Source organism: Melanerpes formicivorus, unplaced genomic scaffold (assembly GCF_026170545.1).
Source record: "Melanerpes formicivorus ecotype bairdi unplaced genomic scaffold, bMelFor1.0.p_v2 SCAF_73, whole genome shotgun sequence".
Classification (NCBI taxonomy): Eukaryota; Metazoa; Chordata; class Aves; order Piciformes; family Picidae; genus Melanerpes; species Melanerpes formicivorus.
In genome coordinates this window covers 3,131,533-3,157,863 of record NW_027142425.1, presented here as the reverse complement: position 1 = coordinate 3,157,863, position 26,331 = coordinate 3,131,533, and the positions used below count along the sequence as shown (strand labels likewise).

Below are 26,331 nucleotides of genomic sequence, written 5' to 3'. Positions count from 1 at the left end.
ATTATTTAATTGGGGGCGGGGGGGGGTTGGTTGGTTTGGGGTTTTTTTTTTTGTTTATTTGGGGTTTTGGTTGGGGTTTGGTTGGGTTTTGGTTGGGTTTTTGTTTGGTTTTTTTGTTTGGTTGGGTTTTGGTTGGGTTTTTGTTTGGTTTTTTTGTTTGGTTGGGTTTTGGTTGGGTTTTTGTTTAGTTGGGTTTTGGTTGGGGTTTTGTTTGGGGTTTTGTTTGGGGCTTGGTTGGGTTTTATTTGGGTTTTTGTTTAGTTGGGTTTTAGTTGGGTTTTTGTTTGGTTGGGTTTTGTTTGTGTTTTTGTTTGGTTTTGTGTTTGGTTGGGTTTTGTTTGGGTTTTTGTTTGGGGTTTGGTTGGTTTTGGTTGGGTTTTTGGTTGGGGTTTGGTTGGGTTTTTGGTTGGGGTTTTGTTTAGTTGGGCTTTTGTTTGGATTTTTGTTTGGTTTTTTTGTTTGGTTGGGTTTTGGTAGGGTTTTTGTTTGGGGTTTGGTTGGGTTTTGGTTGGGGTTTTGGTTGGTTTTTTTGTTCAGTTGGGTTTTGGTTGGGTTTTTGGTTGGGTTTTGTTTCGGTTTTTGGGGTTTGGTTGGGTTTTGGTTGGGGTTTTGGTTGGGTTTTTGTTGTTTTGTTTGGTTGGGTTTTGGGTTGGGTTTTTTAGGAGGTTTGGTCGGGTTTTGTTTGGGGTTTTGTTTAGTTGGGTTTTGTTTGGGGTTTGGTTTGGGGTTTGCTTGGGTTTTGTTTGGGGTTTTGTTGGGTTTTGTTTGGGGTTTTGGTTGGTTTTGTGTTTTGTTGGGTTTTGTTTGGGGTTTGTTTGGGTTTTGTTTGGTTTTTGGTTTGGTTGGGGTTTATTTGGCGTTTTGTTTGGGTTTTTGTTTAATTTGGTTTTGTTTGGGATTTTGTTTGGGGTTTGGTTGGGTTTTGTTAGGGTTTTGTTTGGTTTTGTGTTTGGTTGGGTTTTGTTTAGGTTTTTGTTTGGGGTTTGGTTGGTTTTGTTTGGGGTTTTGCTTGGGTTTTTCTTTGGGGTTTGGTTGGGTTTTGTTTGGGGGTTTGGTTTTTTGTTTAGTTGGGGGTTGGGTTTTTGGGTTTGTGTTTGGGGTTTTGTTTGGGGTTTGGTCAGGTTTTGTTTGGGGTTTTGTTTAGTTGGGGTTTTGTTTGGGTTTTTGTTTGGGTTTTTTGTTTGGGGTTTTGTTTGGGGTTTGTTTGGGGTTTGGTTGGGTTTTTGTTTGGGTTTTAGTTTGGTTGGATTTTGTTTGGGGTTTTTGTTTGGGGTTTGGTTGGGTTTTGTTTGGGTTTTTGGTTGGGGTTTGGTTGGGTTTTGGTTGGGTTTTGGTTGGTTTTTAGTTTGGTTGGGGTTTGGGGTTTTGTTTGGGTTTTTGTTTGGGTTTTGGTTGGGTTTTGTTTGGTTTTTAGTTTGGTTGGGGTTTGGTTGGGGTTTTGATTGGGTTTTTGTTTAATTGGGTTTTTGTTTGGGGTTTTGTTTAGGGTTTTGTTTGGGTTTTTGTTTAGTTGGGTTTTTGTTTGGGGTTTGGTTGGATTTGGGGTTTTTGTTTGGGTTTTTTGTTTAGTTTGGGTTTGCTTGAGGTTTTGTTTGGGTTTTTGTTTGGTTTTTTGTTTAGTGGGGTTTTGTTTGGGGTTTTGTTTGGTTAGGTTTTGGTTGGGTTTTTGTTTGGTTTTTTGTTTAGTTGGGTTTTGGTTGGGGTTTTGGTTGGTTGGGTTTTGTTTGGGTTTTTGTTTGTTTTTTTGTTTAGTTGGGTTTTGTTTGGGGTTTTGGTTGGTTTTTTGGTTGGTTGGTTTTGTTTGGGGAGGGGGGTTGGTCTTTTTTTGTTTTGGGTTTGGGTTTGTTTCAGTTCTTAGAATATAACAAATATTTGAGCATAGTTTTTCTGGCTCAATAAGTGCAGGGGAAATGTTAGCCTTGGCCTATCAGTCGTGCTTTACAGATGGCTGTAATTTCCTGCATGTCAAAACTCCACATTTTTTTCATCCCTAAGCAAACTTTTCAGTGGCAAAATAGATCTCCTCCATAATAGATCACTGTGTGCAGGGCTGGGGGAGGGGGGAGGGGGGGAATGAAATCTTTATGTACTGTATTATGAATCAATGAGGCATTAAGATTCTTGGAAGGGTGAGTGGACCCTGGAAAATGAAAAACTGCCACTGTTCCCTCTCTGTAAACCACTGTTTGGAGAGAGGAGGCTCTGCAAGCCTCTGTCTGCTGCGCCACGGAAAGATCAGTGGCGAGCTGAAAGCGATTCCTGCGCCGGCATTCAGACAGGGCAACTCCTGCTGCAAACAGCTGAGTGATGGCCCTGTCCCCTGCTCGTTCATCAGCTCTCCTGCAGTGGCCTCCTGTGCACTCTGGGAGGTCTGCCTTGCTTCTAGATAAGTCTCTGAGAGAGCTGTGGGGATGGGGGAGCCGCTGTAGCGCGCCCGGGAGACGCCGCCTGCTGTGGCTCCAGGAGATGTGAGCTCCAAGGGGCAGGGATGGTTCCTTGTGCCAGCGCCAGGAAGGTGCTCCTGCTACTCTGTGGGCATCAGAATGTGATTTTCTAGCAGACATCACTCACACCTGGGCTTATCCTAGCATGTATTAAGGACAGCTCTGCATCTTGAGCCTGCAGTGTGCCCAGGGGGCCAAGAAGGCCAATGGCATCCTGGCCTGCATCAGGAATAGTGTGGCCAGCAGGAGCAGGGAGGTCATTGTGCCCTGTGCTCAGCACTGGTTAGGCCACACCTTGAGTCCTGTGTCCAGTTCTGGGCCCTTCAGTTTAGGAAAGATGTTGAGCTGCTGGAAGGTGTCCAGAGAAGGGCAACAAGGCTGGGGAGGGGTCTGGAGCACAGCCCTGTGAGGAGAGGCTGAGGGAGCTGGGGTTGCTTAGCCTGGAGAAGAGGAGGCTCAGGGGAGACCTTCTTGCTCTCTCCAACTCCCTGAAGGGAGGTTGTAGCCAGGTGGGGGTTGGTCTCTTCTCCCAGGCAAGCAGCACCAGAGCAAGAGGACACAGTCTCAAGCTGTGGCAGGGGAGGTTTAGGCTGGAGGTTAGGAGGAAGTTCTACACAGAGAGAGTGATTGCCCATTGGAATGTGCTGCCCAGGGAGGTGGTGGAGTCACCATCACTGGGGGTGTTCAGGAGGAGACTTGACAGGGTGCTTGGTGCCATGGGTTAGTTGATTAGGTGGTGTTGGATGATGGGTTGGACACGATGATCTTGAAGGTCTCTTCCAGCCTGGTTTATTCTATTCTATCTTGAGGGTAGGAAGGCTCTGCAGAGAGACCTGCACAGGCTGGAGCTATGGGCCATGGTTACCTTCAACAAGGCCAAGGGCTGGGTCCTGCACTTGAGTCACAATCACCCCATGAAGGATCCAGACTTGGGGCAAAGTAGCTGGAAACTGCCCAGCAGAGAAAGACCTGGGAGTGCTGATCACCAGCTTGCTGAACATGAGCCAGGGGGTGCCCAGGTGGGCAAGAAGGCCAACAGCAGCCTGTATCATAGTAGTATCATAGTATCAGTCAGAGTTGGAAGGGACCACAAGGATCATCTAGTTCCAACCCCCCCTGCCATGGGCAGGGACACCCCACACTAGTCCAACCCCCCTGCCAGAGCAGGAGCAGAGAATCCAGCACAGGTCACACAGGAACACATCCAGATGGGGCTGGAAAGGCTCCAGAGAAGGAGACTCCACAACCTCTCTGGGCAGCCTGCTCCTGGGCTCTGTGACCCTCAGAGTAAAGAAGTTCTTCCTCATGCTGAGGTGGAACCTCCTGTGCTGGAGTTTATATCCATTACCCCTTGTCCTGTTCCAGGGTGCAACTGAGCAGAGCCTGTCCCCTCCCTCCTGATCCCCAGGCCTCAGGTATTGATAGACATTGATCAGATCCCCTCTGAGTCTTCTCTTCTTCAAACCAAACAGCCCCAGGGCTCTCAGCCTCTCCTCTCCTGTGTTTGCAATGGGCAGCTCAAGCCATTTGACAGCAGTTCAGGAGGCTGGGGTAGGTCTGGACCCCCCTTTCCCTCGCCAGCCTCCCTGCTGGAGGTGCCTGGTGGATTCAGGACTGGCTTCAGCAGCTGAGGCACTCTTGCCTTGGCTGGGTCTAAAAAGAGAAGCTCCCTTCCCTTCTTTTTCTCAGACAAAGGGAAGTGCAGAGGGCACTGCTGTTGCTGAGGCGGTTGTGAGCGAGGCTGTCCTGCAGAGAGCTTAATAATCCAGGCAATTATGAAATTAATCCCACTCTGGCTGAGCTGCAGGGCAGCTCTCCCCTCTGCAGGGCAGCTCTCCCCTCTGCAGGGCAGCTCTCCCCGCTGCAGGCAGCGCTGGGGACAATTAGCCTGTGTGTGAGGGTGGCCAGGAGTGTGTGCAGCCGTGAGCCTGCATAGCTGTGTGTGCCTGCAGCCTCCTTTGCGTTCCTTGGGTGTGGATGTGCCATGCCTGCACACACCTGCAGCTGCAGCACCCCAGCTGCCTTCCTCCCTGCAGGAAATGCTGCCTCTTTGGTTGTTCTGTAGAAACACAGAGTTGTTTCAGTTGAAAAAGGCCTCCAAGATCACCCACCCCCATGGCCACTAAACCATGGCCCCATGGCCACAGGTTTCCTGAACACCTCCAGGGTGTTGGCAGGAGCAGGGAAATCATTATGCCCCTGTACTCTGCACTGGTTAGGCCACACCTTGAGTCCTGTTTCCAGTTCTGGGCCCCTCAGTTTAAGAAGGATATTGAGACACTTGAAGGTGTCCAGAGAAGGGCAAAAAAGATGGGGAGGGGTCTGGAGCACAGCCCTGTGAGGAGAGGCTGAGGGAGCTGGGGTTGCTTAGCCTGGAGAAGAGGAGGCTCAGGGGAGACCTCATTGCTCTCTTCAACTCCCTGAAGGGAGGTTGTAGCCAGGTGGGGGTTGGTCTCTTCTCCCAGGCAAGCAGCACCAGAACAAGAGGACACAGTCTGAAGTTGTGCCAGGGGAGGTTTAGGCTGGAGGTGAGGAGAAAGTTCTTCCCAGAGAGAGTTGTTAGCCATTGGGATGTGCTGCCCAGGGAGGTGGTGGAGTCCCCATCCCTGGAGGTGTTCAAGAGGGGATTGGATGTGGCACTTGGTGCCATGGTCTAGTCATGAGGTCTGTGGTGACAGGTTGGACTCGATGATCCTTGAGGTCTCTTCCAACTTTGGCGATACTGTGATACTGTGATACTGTGGATGGGGGCTCCACCAGCTCCCTGGCAGCCTGTGCCAATCCCTGACCCCTCTTGCACCAAGGACATTTTGCATGACCTCCAACCTAAACCTCCCCTGGTTCAACGTGAGGCCATTTCACCTCCTCCTATCACCTGATACTGGGGAGAAAAGCCCAACCCCACCTCACTCCAACCTTCTTTCAGTGAGTTGTGGAGAGGCAAAAGGGCTCCTCTCAGCCTCTTCATCTCCAGAGTGAGCACCCCCAGCTCCCTCAGCTGCTCCTCCCCAGACCTGTCCTCCAGACCCTTCCCCAGCTCTGTTGCCCTTCTCTGGCTCCAGCCCCTCAATGTCCTTCTTGGAGTGAGGGCTCCAAAACTGAGCCTAGGACTCAAGGTGTGGCCTCACCTGTGCCATGGGAGTCCTCATCCCTGGAGGTGTTCACAGAACATGTAGCTTATGGCACTGGGGGCCATGTTTCAGTGGCCATGGGGGTGTTGAGTTGCTGGTTGGACTGGATGATCTTAGAGGCCTTTTCCAACCTTAATGATTCCATGATTAATTATACCATAGAAGCCTCTGAAATGAGGGCAACAGTGGTGCCAAGATCCTTGGGTAAAACCCAGAGAAAGAATAAAGAAGGTGGCAGATGAGCACTGAAAGCTCTTGCTAGATGGTGAGCTGCAGTATGGCTCACACTGGCCTAGGCAGCACACAAGGTGCCTCAGCACCACATCTCTGCCTCTGAAACACCTCCAGGGATGGGCATTCAACCACCTCCCCAGGCAGCCTGTGCCAGGCTTTGAGAACCCTTCCAGGGAAGAATTTTCCTCTGTAGTCCAACCAAAACCTCCCCTGGTGCAACCTGAGGTCATTTCCTCTCATCCTATCACTTGGTACTTGGGAGAGGAGCCCAACCCTCACCTCACTCCATCTTCCTTTCAGGGAGCTGTAGGGAGCCATGAGGTCTCCCCTCAGCCTCCACACTAAACACCCCCAGCTCCCTCAGCTGCTCCTCTCTAGCCCTGTCCTCCAGACCCTTCCCCAGCTCTGTTGCCCTTCTCTGGGCCTGCTCCAGCTCCTCAATGTCCTTCTTGGAGTGAGGGCCCCAAAACTGAGCCCAGGACACAAGGTGTGGCCTCACCTGTGCCATGGCTCTTTCCTGTTGGCTCTCTCCTGTTGGAGACTTGATAGGGTGCTTGGTGCCATGGTTTGGTTGATCAGATGGTGTTGGATGATAGGTTGGACTCAATGATCTTGAAAGTCTCTTCCAACCTGGTCTGGTTCTATTCTATTCTATTCTATTCTATTCTATTCTATTCTATTCTATTCTATTCTATTCTATTCTATTCTATTCTATTCTATTCTACTCTATTCTACTCTATTCTATTCTATCATTTCATGGGCAGTGCTGGGCTGGAGCAGCTGCCACTCCTGCAACACCCAGCTCCTTTTCATGGGCTCCTCTGGCACTTCTCTCCTCCTGCTGCTGTTGCTGTGGGTTGGATGCTGGCTTCCCACCCCCACCATTAGTGTTTCTAGACAAAACATGGCTGTGATTCATGGGGTGCTGATGGAAGTGAAAACATAATGATTGCTTAGAGGAAATGTGGATTTGCATTTGCTAGCAGATTTAATTCACAGTTCTGAAACACTCACCTCTGCTCCTCCCAGGCCTTCATTGAGCTAATGCAAGATCCCCCTGTGCCACCCTGGAACTCTGCCAGGGGAGGGTGAGGTTGGGGGTTAGGAAAAATGTCTTTGCTGCAAGAGTGGTCAGGGCCAGTGGGGTCCTGGGGGGCATTCAGAGGAGTGTGGCCAGCAGAGCCAGGGAGGTTCTCCTTCCCCTCTGCTCTGCCCTGCTGAGACCTCACCTGGAATACTGCATCCAGGTCTGGGCTCCCCAGTTCAGGAGGGACAGGGATCTGCTGGAGAGAGCCCAAGGGAGGGCTACAAGGATGCTGAAGGGACTGCAGCATTGCCTGGGGAGGAGAGGCTGAGAGCCCTGGGGCTGTTTGGTCTGGAGAGAAGACTGAGAGGGGATCTGATCAATGTCTATCAATAGCTGAGGGCTGGGGGTCAGGGCTGGGTGTCAGGAGGGAGGGGACAGGCTCTGCTCAGTTGCACCCTGGGGTAGGACAAGAAGCAATGGATGGAAACTCCAGCACAGGAGGTTTCACCTCAACAGGAGGAAGAACTTCTTCACTGTGAGGCTCCCAGAGCCCTGGAGCAGGCTGCCCAGAGAGGTTGTGGAGTCTCCTTCTCTGGAGCCTTTCCAGCTGCATCTGGATGTGTTCCTGTGTGCCCTGTGCTGGATTCTGTGGTCCTGCTCTGGCAAGGGGGTTGGACTCTCATCTCCAGAGGTCCCTTCCAACCCCTAACATCCTGTGAGCCTGTATTGGCACAGGCTGCCCAGGGAGCTGGTGGAGTCTCCATCCCTGGAGGTATTCAGGCAATGTGTGGCCATGGCACTTGGGGACATGGTTTAGTGGCCATGGTGGTGGACTGGAGGATGTTAGAGGTCTTTTCCAACTGAAGCAGTTCTATGAGTCTATGATTCTACCCTGAGACCTGGAGTAACAGCAGGTAGTGCTGTGCTGGTAGGTGTGCAGGCTGCTGCAGTGAGACATGCTGTTTGTTCCTCCTTTCCCCCCCTCTTACTATCTTTAAGCTTCACTTCTTTGGTGGAGAAGCAATTTGTTCATCTCCATTTTGCTGTGCTTTTCATTTCAGATGAGGTGGAGCTGGAAGTTGAGTTTGAGTGAAATGATTGAATGAAGAGGTCCTACAGGAACAAGTGGGACCCAGCCCTAGGTGTGCTCCCTTGGCTGGCACCACCCTGAGGCTGTTGGAGAGAGGAGAAGAGAAGGGAGCAGACCTGCTCTGCTCCCCCTGCTCCCTGCTCACCTCCTGGCAAGCCTCATGACCATGGCAGGGGAGGACCTGGCATGAACAGCCAGGTTGCAGGCCAGGACATGAAGGCAGCCATGCAGCCTCCATGGGACACTGGCTGTGAGTTCTTCTCCCTGAAGCTCCCAGGGAGCACAGCAGCCCCTCTTGCTCCTCTTTTGCTCAGAGGTGGGACCCAGTGCCCTTGTCTGTGGGGCTGGGAGGGCTGCTAGCCGAGGGGAGCACTGCAGGCAGCCCATCAGTCCTGAGTATTTTGTGCACATTCATTGCATCCCATGGTAGAGAGTAGATCCTGCTTGTGAGTACAGCTTTCATTTGCTTCTATCTGAGTTGATCTGGCAAAGTTAATGCTGGGGGGGGGAAACTTCACCCCACCACAGTGGACATGTGTCAAGCCAAACAGGTAAGGCAGAGGTTAAATCAGTGTCCTGGACATGAGAATGAAGAGCTGCAGCTGAGCTGTTGTCATGCTGCCCAGGGAGGTGGTGGAGTCACCATCACTGGAGGGGTTTAGGAAGAGCCTGGATGAGACACTCAGTGCCATGGTTTAGTTGATGAGATGGTGTTGGGTGATAGGTTGGACTTGATGATCTCGAAGGTCTTTTCCAACCTGGTTAATTCTGTATTCTGCTAATGGCTGATGCTTCTGGGCTGCTGCCCTTGCCATCCACATCACTGATGTGGAGCATCTGGGACCAGTCTGGAGCAGATGCAAACATCTGATTCCCAGTGCTGCTTCAGTGAGCTTGCCAAATCTTTGGGCCTCATCCCTGCGAGCTGTGCTGCTGGAGCAGCTCTTGGCAGGGAAGAGATATTCCCCTTCAGGGGGTGGAGAGGGATGGTTCCAAGCATGCACGGTTGAGACCTGTCACCCCTGTCCTGTTAATTGTGTCTCTAGGTGACAAAGTTCGTTAAGAAGCAGGCTGAGTCACAGTAGCAAATGAGGCTTGTGCCCCTCCGTGAGGCAGCTCCAAGCCTGCCTCTGACAAAGAAGGCAGCAGGGGCATTTCTCTAGGAGGAACAAGCTGTGGTATTAGCAAATCAAATGCTCAGTGGGCCACTCTTGAAGGGAATTAACATCACCTGCTGGGAGCCAAGCACTCTCAGCCCCCAGCGTGGAGCAGTTGAGTTTGGCTCCTCCCAGAGCCGTGGTGGGCAGGCTTGGCTGGGGGCAGCCCCTCTGCCCCAGGTTAATATCCAGCAGCAGCTTTGCAGCCACGCAGGGAGGGTGGCCAGAGCCAGAGCAAGACGTGCAGGGCTCACACCATTCCTGGTCATGGAGTCACAGAATGGTTTGGGCTGGAAGGGACCTTAAAGATCATCTAGATCCATCCCCCTGCCATGGGCAGGGACACCTCCCACCAGCCCAGCTTGCTCAAGGCCTCATCCAGCCTGGCCTTGAGCACTTCCAGGAAGGAGGCAGCCACAGCCTCCCTGGGCAACCTGTGCCAGTCTCTCACCACCTTCACTCTCAAGAATTTCTTCTCAATCTCCAGTCCCAGTCTCCCCTCTCCCAGCTCAAAGCCATTGTCCTTTGTCCTTTCACTCCCAGCCCTTGTCCAAAGTCCCTCCCCAGCTCTCCTGGAGCCCCTTCAGGTACTGGAAGGCTGCTCTAAGGTCTCCCTGGAGCCTTCTCCAGGTTGAACAGCCCCAACTCTCTCAGCCTGTCCCCATAAGCAAAGTGCTGCAACCCTCTGATCATCTTTGTGGCCTTCTCTGGACCCTTTCCAGCAGCTCCAGGTCCTTCTTGTGCTGGTGACACCAGACTAGAGGAGGGGATTCACAGAGCAGAGCGGGGGGGCAGAATCCTCTCTCTGTACTGATGCTCTCCTGGCTTTTGATGCAGCCAGTGACCATTGCTGGCTCATGGGGAGCTGACACCCCCAAGTTCATCTTGATCTTGGAGGTCTCTTCCAACCTGGTCTATTCCTATTCTATTCTACTCTATTCCATTCCATTCCATTCCATTCCATTCCATTCCATTCCATTCCATCTCCTCCTGACCTTCCATCATTGTCCATGGCTTTGCTGTCAACTTATGCTGAGCAGAGCTGCTTCACACACAGAATGGGGTGAGGGAGGAGCACAGGAGTTTCAGTTCACTGCTGTGAGTGTTGGAGGAGAAGGGGATGGGGTCTTGGACCCCTGCACTGTGCTACCATGTAGGGACATCTTCCCCTGGTCAGACTCACAGATTGCATTGGGTTGGAAGGGAGCCTCAAAGGTCATCTTGTCCAAGCCCCCTGCACTCAGCAGGGACATCTCCACAACTGCCCAGCACCACATCAAGTCTCATCTTGGATGTCTCCAGGGATGGAGCCTGAAGCACCTCCCTGGGCAGCCTGTGCCAGTGTCTCACCACCCTCCCTGTGCACAACTTCCTCCTGATGTCCAACCTACATCTCCCCTGCTCCAGTTTCAAACCATTGCCCTTCATCCTATCCCCACAGCCCCTTCTGAACAGTCCCTCCCCAGCCCTCCTGTAGCCCCGTCTGCTACTGGAAGGCTGCTCTAAGGTCTCCCTGGAGCCTTCTCTTCTCCAGGCTGAACAGCCCCAACTCTCCCAGCCTGTCCCCATGGGAGAGGTGCTCCAGCCCTCTGCTCACCTTAGTGGCCTGCCCTGGGCCTGCTGCAGATGAGCTGTGTGAGAGAAGTTGCCATCTCTAAAAGAAAGCAACCCATCCCAACCCCAATTGCTGAGCTTGGGAACTGCTGCTGCTGTGACTGCTCCTCTGTAAAGAGCTTCCCTGGGTTTCATCCAGAGGCAAGAGGAGTTTCTGGGGAGGGTGGGAAGGATGCTTGTGCTGCTCTCTGGCTGTGGGCTTGTGCTTGGTTTCTGGGGCTGAGGGACCCACCCTGTGATTATTCTCCTCTTTTCAGTAGCTCCTTAATCCTTTGCCTCCTGTGCAGAATCTCTGCTGCAGGGTTAATTCTTTCTGTCTGTCTGCTGGATGTGGTCCATATCTGGCCTGTCCCTCTGGCCTGCCCCTTCAGAGGGAGCTTGCCTTCCAAACTCTCCATCCTCACCTGGAGCATGGCTTTGTTTCACAATGTACCACAAAGTTCATGGGCTGGGGAGGGGGGAACCATCTCCCAGGGTAGGAAATGTCCCAAAACTTCCCTTCCTCCTCAATCTTCACCCAAAGGGTTGGGGACACTTGTGTAACATTGCCTCCCATTCATGGCACAAGCCTGGCTGCATCTCCAGACCATCCTAGCCAGGCTCACCATCTGGATGAGCTTGACCTAGATACAAACTGATGTGCTGGAGCCAGCTTGGAGGGGAGCCTCAGTTCTGCTGGGTGAACAGGGCTGCCCCAGTGCAGTCATAGTATCATAGCATCAGTCAGGGTTGGAAGGGACCACAAGGATCAGCGAGTTCCAACCCCCCTGCCATGGCCAGGGACACCCCACACTAGATCAGCCTGGCCACAGCCTCATCCAGCCTGGCCTTAAACACCTCCAGGGACAGGGCCTCAACCACCTCCCTGGACAACCCATTCCAGGGCTTCACCACTCTCATGGGGAAGAACTTCCTCCTCACCTCCAGCCTCAATCTCCCCACCTCCAGCTTCATTCCATTCCCCCTAGTCCTATCACTCCCTGAGATCCTGAGCAGTCCCTCCCCAGCCTTCCTGTAGCCCACTTCAGATACTGGAAGGCCACAATGAGGTCACCTGGGAGCCTTCTCTTCTGCAGACTGAACAGCCCCAACTCCTTCAGCCTGTCCTCATAGGAGAGGTGCTCCAGCCCTCTGCTCATCCTCCTGGCCCTTCTCTGGACACCTTCCAGCACCTCCACATCCCTCTTGTAATAGGGGCTCCAGAACTGGACACAGTACTCCAGGTGGAGTCACAGCTCTGCTTCCCCAGCCCAGTGCTGGGGCTGTGTTTGCCTGGCTCAGCTTGCTGCCAGGACACAGTCAGGGGGTGGTGGTGGGGATGTTCCCAGGGCTGCAGTGCTGCCTGTGCATAGGTTCTGGGTTTCACACCCTTGGTAGCCTCCAGAGCCCTGCTTGCTCCAGCCTCACTTCCCAGCAGAAACAGGAAAAGGTCACTATGGATCCATTTGCTAATGGATGCAGTGGTGAGTGGATGTTTAACTTTCAGCTCCCCTCTGCTGCTCCCTGCCTCCTAGCTCCATCAAGCCAGGCTCAGGTTTCCAGGCTGAAAGCATGGCAGCTGCCAGCAGCTGACCTCCAGCCTTCTCCTGACTCCACAGGCAATTAAGCAACGTGGCAGCCTCAGTCCCCTGGCAGGGATCAATACTGCTTGGCCTTGGCATCTCTGGGAGTTTTAACCCAAAGGGGCTCAGATATGCCAAGTTGCAGCCAGCCCTAGTCATGCTCCTCATGGAAGTGGCACCCACTTGGCCCCCACAGCAGTGGCTTGGAGCCTCTCCACGGGGGTTAAGGTGCCCTGGGAGCTGCACAAGAGTGCAGGCTGAGGGAGCAGAGCTTCCTGGTGTGCCCTTTGCCACCAGCACGTTGCCTGCTGCCAGGCACTCAGCAGGGATGCTCAGCTGCTGGAGTGTGTCCAGAGAAGGGCATCAAGGCTGGGGAAGGGTCTGGAGAACAGGGCTGGGGGGGAGCAGCTGAGGGAGCTGGGGGTGTTGAGCCTGGAGGAGAGGAGGCTGAGGGAGACCTCACTGCTCTCTACAGCTCCCTGAGAGGAGGTTGGAGCCAGGTGGGGGTTGGGCTCTTCTTGCAAGTATCAAGTGATAGGAGGAGAGGAAATGGCCTGAAGTTGCACCAGGAGAGGGTTAGGTTGGAGATGAGGCAAAATGTCCTTGGTGCAAGAGTGGTGAGGGATTGGCACAGGCTGCCCAGGGAGGTGGTGGAGTCCCCATCCCTGGAGGGGTTCAGGAGGGCTGTGGCCATGGCACCTGGGGCCATGGTTTGGTGGCCATGGTGGGGTTGGGCTGCTGGTTGGACTTCATTATCTTAGAGGCCTTTTCCAACCTTAATGACTCTATGGCCCCTTTTGCCAGGCCCCTTGTGGCAGGGCAGAGGAAGAGCCAAGGGAGCTTCAAGCCTTCTCCTCATGCTCCCTCCCCAGGTCTGGGGAGGCATGGCTTGGGTTGTGGTGCTGTGCAGTCCTGCTTTGCACAGCAGGGGCAGCTGGGCTGGGAGGAGATGTGCTTTGATTTCAGGAGACTCTGCCCCTTTGTGATGCTTCAGCAAACCCACCCCTGCCTCACCTCCTGTCAGCAGAGCAGCTCTGCACATGGTGAGCCTCCTGTGCATGGGGAGCTGCCTGGCCCTTTCCTGGCAGCTCCTCTGGCCTCTGAAGCCTGTGGCTTTCCTCACTGCTGTCATCCCCTGGGGTTTCACACCTCCTCACTTGGGCTTCCATTTATTATCATCCTCTTTTTTCCCCCTTCTCTTTAATGTTGCTTTTAGAAGCTTCCTACAAGGCTGCTTTTAAAACCAAAGTCATTAGACTGGAAAAAAGGATTCACATTCAGGCCCTGTGCTGGGCAGAGGGTGGGGATAGGGCACTACAGAATCAAGCTCCAAAGTGAGCAGATGGCTCAGTCTCAGTGAACCCCTCAGAGGCATTCATGGAGGTCTTAGAGCTTTCAGTTTGCTTTGTGTTTTCTCCAGGGGCTGTGAAGGAAGGAAGGGAAGGAAGGGAGGTTCTCCTCCCTCTCTCCTCTGCCCTGCTGAGACCTCACCTGCAACATTCCATCCAGGTCTGGGCTCCCCAGGTCAAGAGGGACAGAGATCTGCTGCAGAGAGTCCAAGGGAGGGCTACAAGGATGCTGAAGGGACTGCAGCACTGCCTGGGGAGGAGAGGCTGAGAGCCCTGGGGGTGTTTGGTCTGGAGAGGAGAAGGCTGAGAGTGATCTGATCAATGTCTATCAATAGCTGAGGGCTGGGGGTCAGGAGGGAGGGGACAGCCTCTGCTCACTTGCACCCTGGGATAGGCCAAGGGGCAATGGATGGAAACTGCAGCACAGGAGGTTCCACCTCAACATGAGGAGAAACTTCTTCACTGTGAGGCTCACAGAGCCCTGGAGCAGGCTGCCCAGAGAGGTTGTGGAGTCTCCTTCTCTGCAGCCTTTCCAGCCCCATCTGGATGTGTTCCTGTGTGACCTGTGCTGGATTCTGTGCTCCTGCTCTGGCAGGGGGTTGGACTTGATGCTCTCCAGAGGTCCCTTCCAACCCCTAGCATCCTCTGACCCTGTGAAAGAGGGAACTGCTCTGGGCTGAGGAACCAGCAGGTCCATCCTCTGGCAGCTCCTTTCTTGGTCTGTTTAATAAACCACCACCCCCCCCCCAAAACAACTCTCTGATACAATCATAGAACTGGTTTGCTTGGAAAAGACCTCTAAGGTCACCAAGTCCAACCATCCATCTAGCACCACCATGGCCATTAAACCATGGCCAGACATTTCTTGAACTCCTTCAGGGAGAGTGACTCCTCCAGCTCCCTGGGCAGCCTACCTTACCTCAGCAAACGTGATCTCCTAGCAGAGGCAGCAGGCAGGGGCTGGCAGCGTTCACCCAGCCCAGCACATGTCACTCCTGACTGGGATCTGTGGGACACTGACATGAGGTAGCAGCTCTGGTGAAGCAGGAAGAGGGGAAAGCATCTTCATGACCATGCAGGTTATTACAGTGCCCTGGGGCTGGCCAGGAGGCACTCACATGGCAGTGCCACTGCCCCAGAGGTGGTGCCCATGCTGGGTCAGTCGCAGGGAGCTGCAGCCCTGGCCCGTGGGTGAAACAGGGCTCTCCTGGAAGTGCAGTGATGCCAGGCTGGTGTGGCAGCTGGTGTGACAGGAGGCTGCAGAGTGGGGGCTGGCACTGGTGCAGCTGTGGGGAGGCTGAGCATGTGTCTCTTCCTCCCTCCACCCCTGGCCTCCAGCGCATCGCCCTGCCTGTCCCTGCTCGTTTTCCCGGTTTCCTTGTCCCAGCCAAGCAGCAGGAGAGCCCAGCATTCACACCCCAGCAAACAGTGTGAGCTGTTAGCTGGGAGTGTATCTGAGGGGAGCTTCTGACCTTTCCTGAGCTGTAATGGATCATGTGCAAGTAATTCACTGCTCCTTCAAGCGCTCTGCCTTCGCCTCGGCAGCCGGGTGAGGCTCACAGAGCAAGTGACACAGCGTGGGGAGAAACCTCCAACGCTGTGGGACTGCCTGCTCCTCACCTTCCTCAGGGAAGAGCTGTGAGCAGGGAGGTGCCAACAGCAAGGAACTGTCACAGCATCTCACATTGCTGCTGGCTCCAGGGTCAGCCTCCTTTCCCAGCTGCCCGCCAGCTCCTCTTGTTCTCCGCTTCGCAGGCATCCAGCTCCACTTGTTAGAGACCTCCTGTCTCTGATGAGTGCAGCTCTTGAAGTTGGAGGCATGATTCACAGTAAAGCCTGAGCTCTCCAAAGTGTTGTCTCAGGCTCTTGAAGGAGACGGCAAGAACTCAACACCCCTCTGTTTAGACAGCAGAAAGAACAAGCTGCTAAAAATAATGGCAGAGCTTTGAGCCCTCCTCCCAGCTCCGGCAGAAGGATGCTCTGAGCACCAGTGGCCAAAGCCATCTCTGGCTTCCTTGGGACTTCCTTGAAGCTCAGTTCAGCTCAGCACAGCTGCTTTCCTGGGCCTGCCATGGCTTGTAACCTGGATGAGAACAGCTTGGGGCAAACCCAAAAGCCCAAAGGGACACCACCCTCTGCCAGCAGAATTTCAACAGAGAAACTTAGGAAGGGGAGACATGCACCAAGGAGCTGAGGTTGGTCCAGCAGCTCACAAAGCATCTCTCTGTAAATCCTGTATTGAGAGCAGGACTCACCTGGGCTGTCAAGGGTCCTCAAAGACTGGAACAGGCTGCCCAGGGAGGTGGCTTAATCCCCATCCCTGGAGGGGTTTGAAGGCCATCTAGATGTGGTGCTCAAGGGTGTGGTGTAGTAGTGGCCCTGGCAGAGGCAGGTAACAGTTGGACATGATGATCTTAGAGGTCATAGAGTCATAGAATTGTTAGGGGAAGGGGACCTCAAGGCTCAGCCAGTTCCAACCCCCCTGCCATGGCCAGGGACACCTCACACTACAGCAGGTTGCTCACAGCCACAGCCAGCCTGGCTGCAAACACCTCCAGGCAGGAGGCTTCCACCACCTCCCTGGGCAACCTGTGCCAGGCTCTCACCACCCTCATGGGCAACAACTTCTTCCTCACATCCAATCTCAATCTCCCCACTTCTAGTTTTGCTCCATCCCCCCCAGTCCTATCACTCCCTGACACCCTCAAAAGTCCCTCCCCAGCTTTCTTGGAGCCCCCTGCAGATACTGGAAGGCCTCAGGAAGGTCTTTTCCAATCGTGGTGATTCAGCCACAAGACCATGTGCAGGGAGCCCTGCTCAGGCCAGGTAGGATGTAGGCCACATCTGGGGCATCTCATCAGCATTCCTGTTGGTGGCCTGGCCTCCTGAGTGAGGGTTGCTGGAGGGAGCCCAGGCACCTCCATGCTTGCTTCAGAGTCCCGTGAGCACCTTCACTCAGCCTCCTGTGCCTGGTCTTCCTCAGCTGTGGCATTTTCCCCTGAGAGAGGCTGATGGAGATGTCTCCAGGGCTGCTGCTGCTGGCCACCTGTGGTGATGGTGATCTGTTACAGCATGGTTTCTTCTGCCAGCCTGCAAGGTCTTATTCATTCTTTTGTTTTTACAACAGCAGCCAAGGGAGGTGCTTTGTCACCACTGCCTGCAAACCAAGAGCACAAAGGAAGAGTGGCTGAAGGGTTTGAGCAATGATGAAGCACTCACTCGATCGATCTTGGCTCAGGATTTGTTTCCCTTCTTGCATTAACTCCCCATCGATTGCTGTGGTGACCTTAGAACACATGGCTTGGCTGGCCTGGCCTTCCCCCCCAGCCAGCAGCACCCCCACACCTCCAGGACTCTGTTCAGTGATGGAGCCCTCACTCCAAGGAGGACATTGAGGGGCTGGAGCAGGTCCAGAGAAGGGCAACAAAGCTGGGGAAGGGTCTGGAGAACAGGGCTGGGGAGGAGCAGCTGAGGGAGCTGGGGGTGTTGCGTGTGGAGAAGAGGAGGCTCAGGGGAGACCTCATTGCTCTCTACATCTCCCTGAAGGGAGGTTGCAGTGAGGTGGGGTTGGTCTCTTCTTGCCAGTAGCAAGTGATAGGAGGAGAGGAAATAGCCTTGAGTTGCACCAGGGGAGGGTTAGGCTGGAGATGAGGAAAAATGTCTTTGGTGCAAGGGTGGTCAGGGATTGGCACAGGCTGCCCAGGGAGGTGGTGGAGTCCCCATCCCTGGAGGGGTTCAGGAAACCTGTGGCCATGGTTTAGTGGCCATGGTGGTGTTGGGTTGATGGTTGGGCTTAGAGGGCTTTTTTTCAGCCTTAATGGTTCTGTGATTCTCAGGTAGATCCAAGAGTGGGGAATGCTGACAGGAGTTAAAGAAGGGGATTGAGTGTGCCCCAGAGGTGCTCTGTGTGCCCGTGCTTGAGTACTGTGTCCAGTTCTGGAGCCCCTATTACAAGAGGGATGTGGAGGTGCTGGAAGGTGTCCAGAGAAGGGCCAGGAGGATGAGCAGAGGGCTGGAGCACCTCTCCTGTGAGGACAGACTGAAGGAGTTGGGGCTGTTCAGTCTGCAGAAGAGAAGGCTCCCAGGTGACCTCATTGTGGCCTTCCAGGACCTGAAGTGGGCTACAGGAAGGCTGGGAAAGGACTTCTCAGGATCTCAGGCAGTGATAGGACTAGGGGGAATGGAATGAAGCTGGAGGTGGGGAGATTGAGGCTGGAGGTGAGGAGGAGGTTCTTCCCCATGAGAGTGGTGAAGCCCTGGAATGGGTTGTCCAGGGAGGTGGTTGAGGCCCTGTCCCTGGAGGTGTTTAAGCCTAGGCTGGATGAGGCTCTGGCCAGGCTGATCTAGTGTGGGGTGCCCCTGGCCATGGCAGGGGGGTTGGAACTAGATGATCCTTGTGGTCCCTTCCAACCCTGAATGATACTATGATACTATGATGTCAGGGACCCTCACCAGCCTGTGTCATTGCTGCATCAAGAGAGCCTGGTGCACAAGCCTGACCAGGGTCAAATCCTGCTCGTGGAAGTGGCTGCTCAGAGGGCTGGTGCTGGTGGAAAGGCCTCACCCTTTGCCAGGGTGGGTTCTCCAATGCTGCCAGAGATCCACTGAGATGAGACAGAGCGAAACTCTTCCCCTCCTTGCGAGGCACAACGCGAGGTTGGGAGCTGCTGCTCTGGGTGTGCCACATGAGAGTGAACTTGGTCCTTGCTCCCCCTTAGCTCCAGCTCTCACTGAGAGGCTGCTTAATGTCCCTTCTGAGGAGGGGACCTCCCTCAGGCTTGTGGCAGGGCCTTTGGCTCCCTTTGCCGGTGTGAACCTGTGGCCAAAGCCCTCAGAGGCAGGGGGGCAGCGGCACCTAGGTGAGCAGGGGAGCTGTGCTGGTGCTGGTTGGGCTGTCCCTGCTTTCTCAGCAGGAGATGTCGTGTGCAGCCCCCAGTGCTGCCTGGCCTCTGGGCTGTGCTGGGTTTGCAAGTTCATGCTGCTCCTGACTTGGTTAGGTATTTATGATCTAAGTGGGAAGAGGAAGGGCCGCTCTCCAGGCTGCTTCTCCCCTGTGCTGTTGGATGCTTTTGGTGCCTGCCTCGTCCCCTCGGAGCCCATTTCCTGTAGAACATTGACATCTAGTGGCTCTGCGGCTGAAGGAAACGGCAGGGAACAGACTGGCTGCAGCGGGACCTGAGGTGGTACCGCTCGGGCCAGCAGGTGAATCTCACCCAGGCTGATCAATACCTAAAGGGTGGGTGGCAGGAGGATGGGACCAAGCTTTTGGCAGTGGTGCCCAGTGACAGGACTGGTCGATGGCAGGCTGAACATGAGCCTGCAGTGTGCCCAGGCAGCCAAGAGGGCCAATGGCATCCTGGCCTGCATCAGGAAGAGTGTGGCCAGCAGGAGCAGGGAGGTCATTCTGCCCCTGTACACTGCACTGGTTAGGCCACACCTTGAGTCCTGTGTCCAGTTCTGGGCCCCTCAGTTTAGGAAGGAGGTTGAGCTGCTGGAAGGTGTCCAGAGAAGGGCAACAAAGCTGGTGAGGGGTTTGGAGCACAGCCCTGTGAGGAGAGGCTGAGGGAGCTGGGGTTGCTCAGCCTGGCGAAGAGGAGGCTCAGGGGTGACCTTATTGCTCTCTACAACTACCTGAAGGGTGGTTGTAGCCAGGAAGGGGTTGGTCTCTTCTCCCAGGCAGCCAGCACCAGAACAAGAGGACACAGTCTCAGGCTGCGCCAGGGGAGGTTTAGGCTGGATGTTAGGAAGAAATTCTTCCCAGCAAGAGAGATTGGCCATGGGAATGTGCTGCCCAGGGAGGTGGTGGAGTCACCATCACTGGAGGTGTTCAGGAGGAGACTTGATGGGGTGCTTGGTGCCATGGGTTAGTTGTTTAGGTGGGCTGGATTGGTTGATGGGTTGGATGCGATGATCTTGAAGGTCTCTTCCAAACTGGTTTGGTTTATTCTAAATTCTAAACATATAAAGGCATCACTTCTAAGGAGAAATAGTGGTTAATTGATCTTAGGACAAGGGGCACCAGGCACAAACTGCAATATAAGAGGTTCCATCTAAACATGAGGAGGAATTTCCTTAATCGAAGGGTGCTGGAGCCCTGGGGCAGGCTGCCCAGAGAAGTGGTGGAGTCTCCATCTCTGGAGACATTCAAAACCCTCCTGGATGTGTTCCTGTGTGACCTTCTGTAGGTAAACCTAGAGGGGATTGGACTCAATGATCTCCAGAGGTCCCCTCCAACCCCTAACAGTCTGTGATTCTGCATAATGTGCCTTCTCCTCATTACACAGCACTGAGGACACAGTGATCACACCCTGGGGGCTTGAGCAAGCTCCTGTGCACACCCTCCTTGGTGTTCTTGTCCCGGAGGAATGACCCTCCCTGGCAGGACAATCCTTTTATTGAGCTACACATTCAAGTCTCTCAATGTCCTTCTTAAACTGAGGAGCCCAGAACTGGACACAGGACTCAAGGTGTGGCCTAACCAGTGCTGAGCACAGGGCACAATGACCTCCCTGCTCCTGCTGGCCACACTCTTCCTGATGCAGGCCAGGATGCTCAGTTTAGGAAAGATGTTGAGCTGCTGGAAGGTGTCCAGAGAAGGGCAACAAAGCTGGGGAGGGGTCTGGAGCACAGCCCTGTGAGGAGAGGCTGAGGGAGCTGGGGTTGCTTAGCCTGCAGAAGAGGAGGCTCAGGGGAGACCTTCTTGCTCTCTCCAACTCCCTGAAGGGAGGCTGTAGCCAGGTGGGGGTTGGTCTCTTCTCCCAGGCAGCCAGCACCAGAACAAGAGGACACAGTCTCAGGCTGTGCCAGGGGAGGTTTAGGCTGGAGGTGAGGAAGAAGTTCTTCCGAGAAAGAGTAATTGGCCATTGGAATGTGCTGCCCAGGGAGGTGGTGGGAGGTTTAAGAGGGGACTGGATGAGGCACTCGGTGCCATGGTTTAGTTGATCAGATGGTGTTGGGTGATAGGTTGGGCTGGATGATCTCAAAGGTCTTTTCCACCCTGGTTAATTCTATTCTATTCTATTCTATCCTATCCTATCCTATCCTATCCTATCCTATCCTATCCTATCCTATCCTATCCTATCCTATCCTATCTCATCCCATCCCATCCCATCCTATCCTATCCTATCCTATCCTATCCTATCCTATCCTATCCTATCCCATTCCCAATCCTGTGTATTTTGTACACCTCCATTGCATCCCATTGTAGTTGTGCTTGCAAATGCAGCTTTCATTTGCTTCCAACTGGGCTGGGCTGGTAAAGTTAATGTTGGGGAGTTAGGGGGGGTGTGAAATTTCAGCTCAGCACAGCCAGGAGACTAAAGCCTCTGCCTTCCTCTCCCCCCGGGCAGGAATTTCTACTACATCACCATCCTGCGTGACCCCGTCTCCCGCTACCTGAGCGAATGGCGCCACGTCCAGCGCGGGGCCACCTGGAAGGCCTCCCTGCACGTCTGCGACGGGCGCTCCCCCACCACCGAGGAGCTGCCCAGCTGCTACACGGGGGACGACTGGTCGGGCTGCTCCCTGCAGGAGTTCATGGACTGCCCCTACAACCTGGCCAACAACCGCCAGGTCCGCATGCTCTCCGACCTGAGCCTGGTGGGCTGCTACAACCTGTCGGTCATGCCGGAGGAGCAGCGGAACAAGGTCCTGCTGGACAGCGCCAAGGAGAACCTGAAGAGGATGGCCTTCTTCGGCCTCACCGAGTTCCAGCGCAAGACTCAGTACCTCTTTGAGAAGACTTTCAGCATGAACTTCATCTCGCCCTTCACGCAGTACAACAGCACCAGGGCCTCCAGCGTGGAGATGGACGAGCAGACGCAGCGCCGCATCCAGGCCCTCAACTTCCTGGACGTGGAGCTGTACGATTATGCAAAGGACCTCTTCCTGCAGCGCTACCAATACATGCGGCAGAAGGAGCACCAGGAGGCGCGGCGGAAGCGCCAGGAGCAGCGCAAGATCCTGCGGGCCAAGCAGGCGCGGCTGCGGGAGCGGGCGGAGAACGCCTCCGGCGCCGACTACATCGGCAACGTGGAGCGGTGGCGGCGGTAGTGGCGGCCCAGGCGGGCGCCGGGGACTCGCTCCGGGAGGCGCAGCCGGAACCCCGAGCCGCCAATCGCAGGGCCGCGGCTGGGGGCTGGGGGCGGGGGAGAGGTTGGGGGGGAGGGTCCGGACGGATGGGTTGGGGAGCAAAAAAAATACAACAAACAAACAAACCAACAGCAAACAAACAAACAAACAAACAACAACAAAACCACACCAAGAAAATCACACACACAAAAAAAAGAGGTTAAAAAAACTCGTTGCCTTTGCAGTTGCCTTTGCAGTCAATGTCGTACTGTACGTGGAACGCTTCACCTTAGCCTGCCACCGCCTCGTCCGACGGGGGTGGGGGGAGGGCTGCTCGGTGGTGGAGGGGTGGTCGGTGGAGGGGTGGTAGTGGAGGGGTGGTCGGTGGATGGCCAGCAGCCCAGGAGGCTGCTTGGAGAGGGTGGCTGGGATGTGGATTTCCAAATGGAAAAGAGGCAAAAAATAAGGGAAAAGGAGGAGGGGGGAGGGGAGGAAAAAAGATTGGAAATGGTTGCTTGGGTGTTCATTTAAACAACAGAAAATAGGGGGGGGGAATTGGTTGGTTGGGCAAAAAAATAGGGGGGGGGGGAAGAAATTGGTTGCTTGGGTGTTTATTTAAACAACAAAAATAGGGGAAGGAAAAATTGGTTGCTTGGGTGTTTATTTAAACAACAAAAATGGGGGGGGGTGGAAATTGGTTGCTTGGATTGTTTAAAAGCAAAGAAACAGGAGGGGGAAATCAGTTGCTTGGGTGTTTAGGCAAAAAAAGTAGGGGTTGGGGAAATTGGTTGCTTGGATTGTTTAAGCAAAAAAATAAGAGGGGGAAATTGGTTGCTTGGTTGTTTAAACAACAAAAATGGGGGGGGGGGAATTGGTTGCTTGGGTGTTTAGGCAATAAAATAGAGGGTGGGGAAATTGGTTGCTTGGGTGTTTGTTTAAACAACAAAAATAGGGGGGGTGGAAATTGGTTGCTTGGATTGTTTAAGCAAAGAAACGGGGGAAAATTGGTTGCTTGGGTGTTCAGGCAAAAAAATAGGGGGGGGGGAGAAATTGGTTGCTTGGATTGTTTAAGCAAAAAAATGGGGGGGGGGGAAATTGGTGGCTTGGGTGTTTAAACAACAAAAATAAAGGGGGAAAAGTGGTTGCTTGGACACTTATTTAAGCAAAAAGAAGAAGAAATTAAGGGGGGGAGATGTTGGAAATAGCTGCTTGGATGTTTATTTAAACAAAAAGAAGAGGAAAAAGGGGGGAGGGGGAAGTTGGAAGTGGTTGGATGGATGTTTATTTAGCCAAAAAATAGGGGGGGGAGGGGGAGGAGGGAGAAATTGGTTGTTTGGATGTTTATTTAAACAGAAAAAATAGGGAGAGGGGAAATGTGAAGTGGTTGCTTGGATGTTCATTAAAACAAAAGAAAAATGAGGGGGGGGATAAAAATGAATCCATCATAAATGAGTTACTGGGGTAGAAAATGTTTATGGTGCTGGGCTGAAATCTATCTGGGAAGCAAACTCATTTCCTACTGATGAGCATTTAGCCTACTCTCACTATCCAGTAGCTGAGCCACCAAAATAAAACCCCCACCCAACCCAACCCAAACCCAACTCAAACCCAACCCCAACCCAACCCAAACCCAACCCTTTCTTCCCTTTGATTTGACCTTCATTCTCCTTCCATGGAGGGTTGGGAAGGGTACCAACTGCTGAGGAGCTTGGCCATGGGTGATGGAAGGAGCAATGAAGGTCTAGAAGGAAAAAGGAGCAATGAAGGTCTAGAAGGAAAAGGGAGCAGAGAAGGTCTAGAAGGAAGAAGGAGCAACAACAACAACAGAAAAAAGCAAGCAGCAAACACTTCCTGAGTAGTTTCCTGTATGCTATTGGCTTTTAAACACCCAACAGCAACAACAAAGGGATAGAAGTCATTTCTCTAGGTCTATAGATATTTAAACTTTTGAACTTTTTTCTACCTACTGCTGTTTAGAGTTTTAAGCTTGGTCTGTCTCATACTCAAATAGAGAGGAAAAAGAAAAGAAAAGAAGAAGAAGAAAATGCTCAATCAATCAGTCAATCAATCAATGAAAAGAGTCCTGCATCATTTTCTGAACTCAATGCCAATTTCCAGCCTTTTTTTTCCCCCCTTTGTTTTCCAGGGCACTCTGAGTTTGTAGCCATTCTTGGGAGACTGAGCAGCACAGCCTCACTGGTTCATAAAGCATTTGCCAAGCCAGAAATCCTCTTGCAGTGTCTCTCAGTTTTAAGCCTTTCTTACCCACGAGGGCTCTGTGCTGCTTGAACTGCTCCTGCCTTTCAGGAGTGGTGGCGTGGAGGGGAGAGGAAGCCCTGCTGCAGGATGCTTGTGGTAGGGTCTTCTAAATTCCAAGTCATCCAACTCTCCAATCCCAGCAATACTCTGAAGAGAATTGCTCGATGGCAGCAGTAGATTTGCAGCTTGTGGTAGGATTTACTCAGCAGTAAATCTTTCTGACACCAGATAAGAACAGGGCTGGTATTTCCCTCTCTCTCACTGTTCTTGAGCCCTTCTTAGTGCTGACAAATGAGTGGACAGGAGCTAGCAGTGTGCCCAGGGGGCCAAGAAGGCCAATGGCATCCTGGCCTGCATCAGGAACAGTGTGGCCAGCAGGAGCAGGGAGGTCATTGTGCCCTGTGCTCAGCACTGCTTAGGCCACACCTTGAGTCCTGTGTCCAGTTCTGGGCCCCTCAGTTTAAGAAGGACATTGAGAGACTTGAAGGTGTCCAGAGAAGGGCAACAAGGCTGGGGAGGGGTCTGGAGCACAGCCCTGTGAGGAGAGGCTGAGGGAGCTGGGGTTGCTTAGCCTGGAGAAGAGGAGGCTCAGGGGAGACCTTCTTGCTCTCTGCAACTCCCTGAAGGGAGGTTGTAGCCAGGTGGGGGTTGGTCTCCTCTCCCAGGCAAGCAGCTCCAGAACAAGAGGACACAGTCTCAAGCTGTGCCAGGGAAAGTTCAGGCTGGAGGTGAGGAGGAAGTTCTTCCCAAAATTGGCCATTGGGATGTGCTGCCCAGGGAGGTGGTGGAGTCCTTGTCCCTGGAGGTGTTCAAAAATGGCACTTGGAGCCATGGTTGAGTTGATCAGATGGTGTTGGGTGACAGGTTGGACTTGATGATCTTTGAGGTCTTTTCCAACCTTATTGATTCTATGATTCTATGACTTCAGACAAGGGGAAAACCAATTTTACCATAGCCATAGTTGGTGCACAGGGATGCAGCAGCCCACTCCTGAGCAGCCTTTGCTTGGGGTGCAGGCTGCATGGTTGGGCTGGGCTCACAACCCCCCCCCCACCCCCAGCCCTTCAGCCTCCCCCCAGGACTGGCAGGGAGAGGAGATGGGGCAGGAGGGGCTCCTATAAATCTCTATGCAAAAATAATGTCAAATGAAGCCACCTCTGCAAGGCTTGGGCTGTGCTTTCAGCAAGCTCAGACACTCTGCAATGCTCCTGAGCCTGGCAGCAGCCAGGCCCTCTCGGTGTGGGTGCTGGTGGCACCCCATACAAGGGGCACACTCTGCCCCCATGGCCATGATGCTTACGAGGCTCACTTGCACTATTGCCTTTCGCCTGCGATGTTCTGTACACCAAGAGGACAGGGCCGGGCAGAGCACCATGCAGAAGGCTTTAGAGACACCTCACTGCTCCATGCCCAAGCTAGCTGAAGGTTGGTTTACAGCTGAGGTTGCTCTGCAGCCCCCAGGGAGGGGCACATGGGCCCTGCCAGGGGCGGGAGGGCAGCAAGCAGCCCGGCAGCAAGGCAGTCGCCTGGGGTGGCAGCTGGGACCAGAGGATCACTTCCTGTACAGCAGAGTTATTTTTGTTACCGAAACGCAAGCTGCAGTTGCCAATGTGATGATGTCTGGATTGTACCTGGGGGGGAGGGGGGAGAAGGGAGGGTGTTTTACAGGGGGGAAAACCACTGTCTCTCCAAGCTGACAGGCAGTGCTGTGAGCAGGACTTTGGTGGGAGTGGGGGCTGGGGAGGGAGGGGATGGAGCCGGAGGGGGCTGTTGCAGGAGGTGCGTTTTGGGGTTAGGCTGTGGTGTGCATGGTTTTACAAGAGGCTTAGTTGCAATTCTTTTGGTTTGGTTTGGTTTGGTTTCCCTTTGTGTATCCTGTTTCTTGTATATAGGGGGGATGTACAAATGTTAAGGAAGACCTTCTATTTTTTTTGGTCATAACCCTCCCCAGACTCCACTGGTCCCCACTGTAGCCGCTCTCTTAGACTGTGTAGATTCGCCAGGCTGATCCACTGACTTGGACTGTGTAATTTAACCATAGAACTGATCAATAAAATTGAGCTACAGCCTGCTGCTTTCCCAAGCTGCTCATTTCTTTCTTGCTCTGAGGAGGCCTTGGGAGGGGCGCAGCTCGGGGGGGCATGGGCGCTCCCACGCCGAGCAAAGGCTTACGGCTGGCAGGTAAGCTGTGGGGCCTCCAGCACCAGAGGGATCTGGGGCTGCTGGAGAGGGGCCAGAGGCGGCCACTGAGATGATCAGAGGGCTGCAGAACCTCCTCTGTGGGGACAGGCTGGGAGAGGTGGGGCTGTTCAGCCTGGAGAAGAGAAGGCTCCAGGGAAACCTCAGAGCAGCTTTCAAGGACCTGAAGCGGCTCCAGGAGAGCTGGGGAGGGAC

At 53.7% G+C, this 26,331-nt stretch overlaps 1 protein-coding gene across 1 annotated transcript in view; it reads left to right on the top strand.

Moving 5' to 3' along the window:
- HS6ST2 (heparan sulfate 6-O-sulfotransferase 2) overlaps nucleotides 1-22,222 on the top strand; it is a 270,255-nt gene extending 248,033 nt beyond the window's left edge. Inside the window, exon 2 of the mRNA XM_068163662.1 lies at nucleotides 20,958-22,222. Within this exon, the coding sequence (XP_068019763.1) occupies nucleotides 20,958-21,660 (703 nt within the window). The 3' untranslated portion in view covers nucleotides 21,661-22,222. The remainder of the gene's footprint in view (nucleotides 1-20,957) is intronic.
- Nucleotides 22,223-26,331: the final 4,109 nt, after the last annotated feature.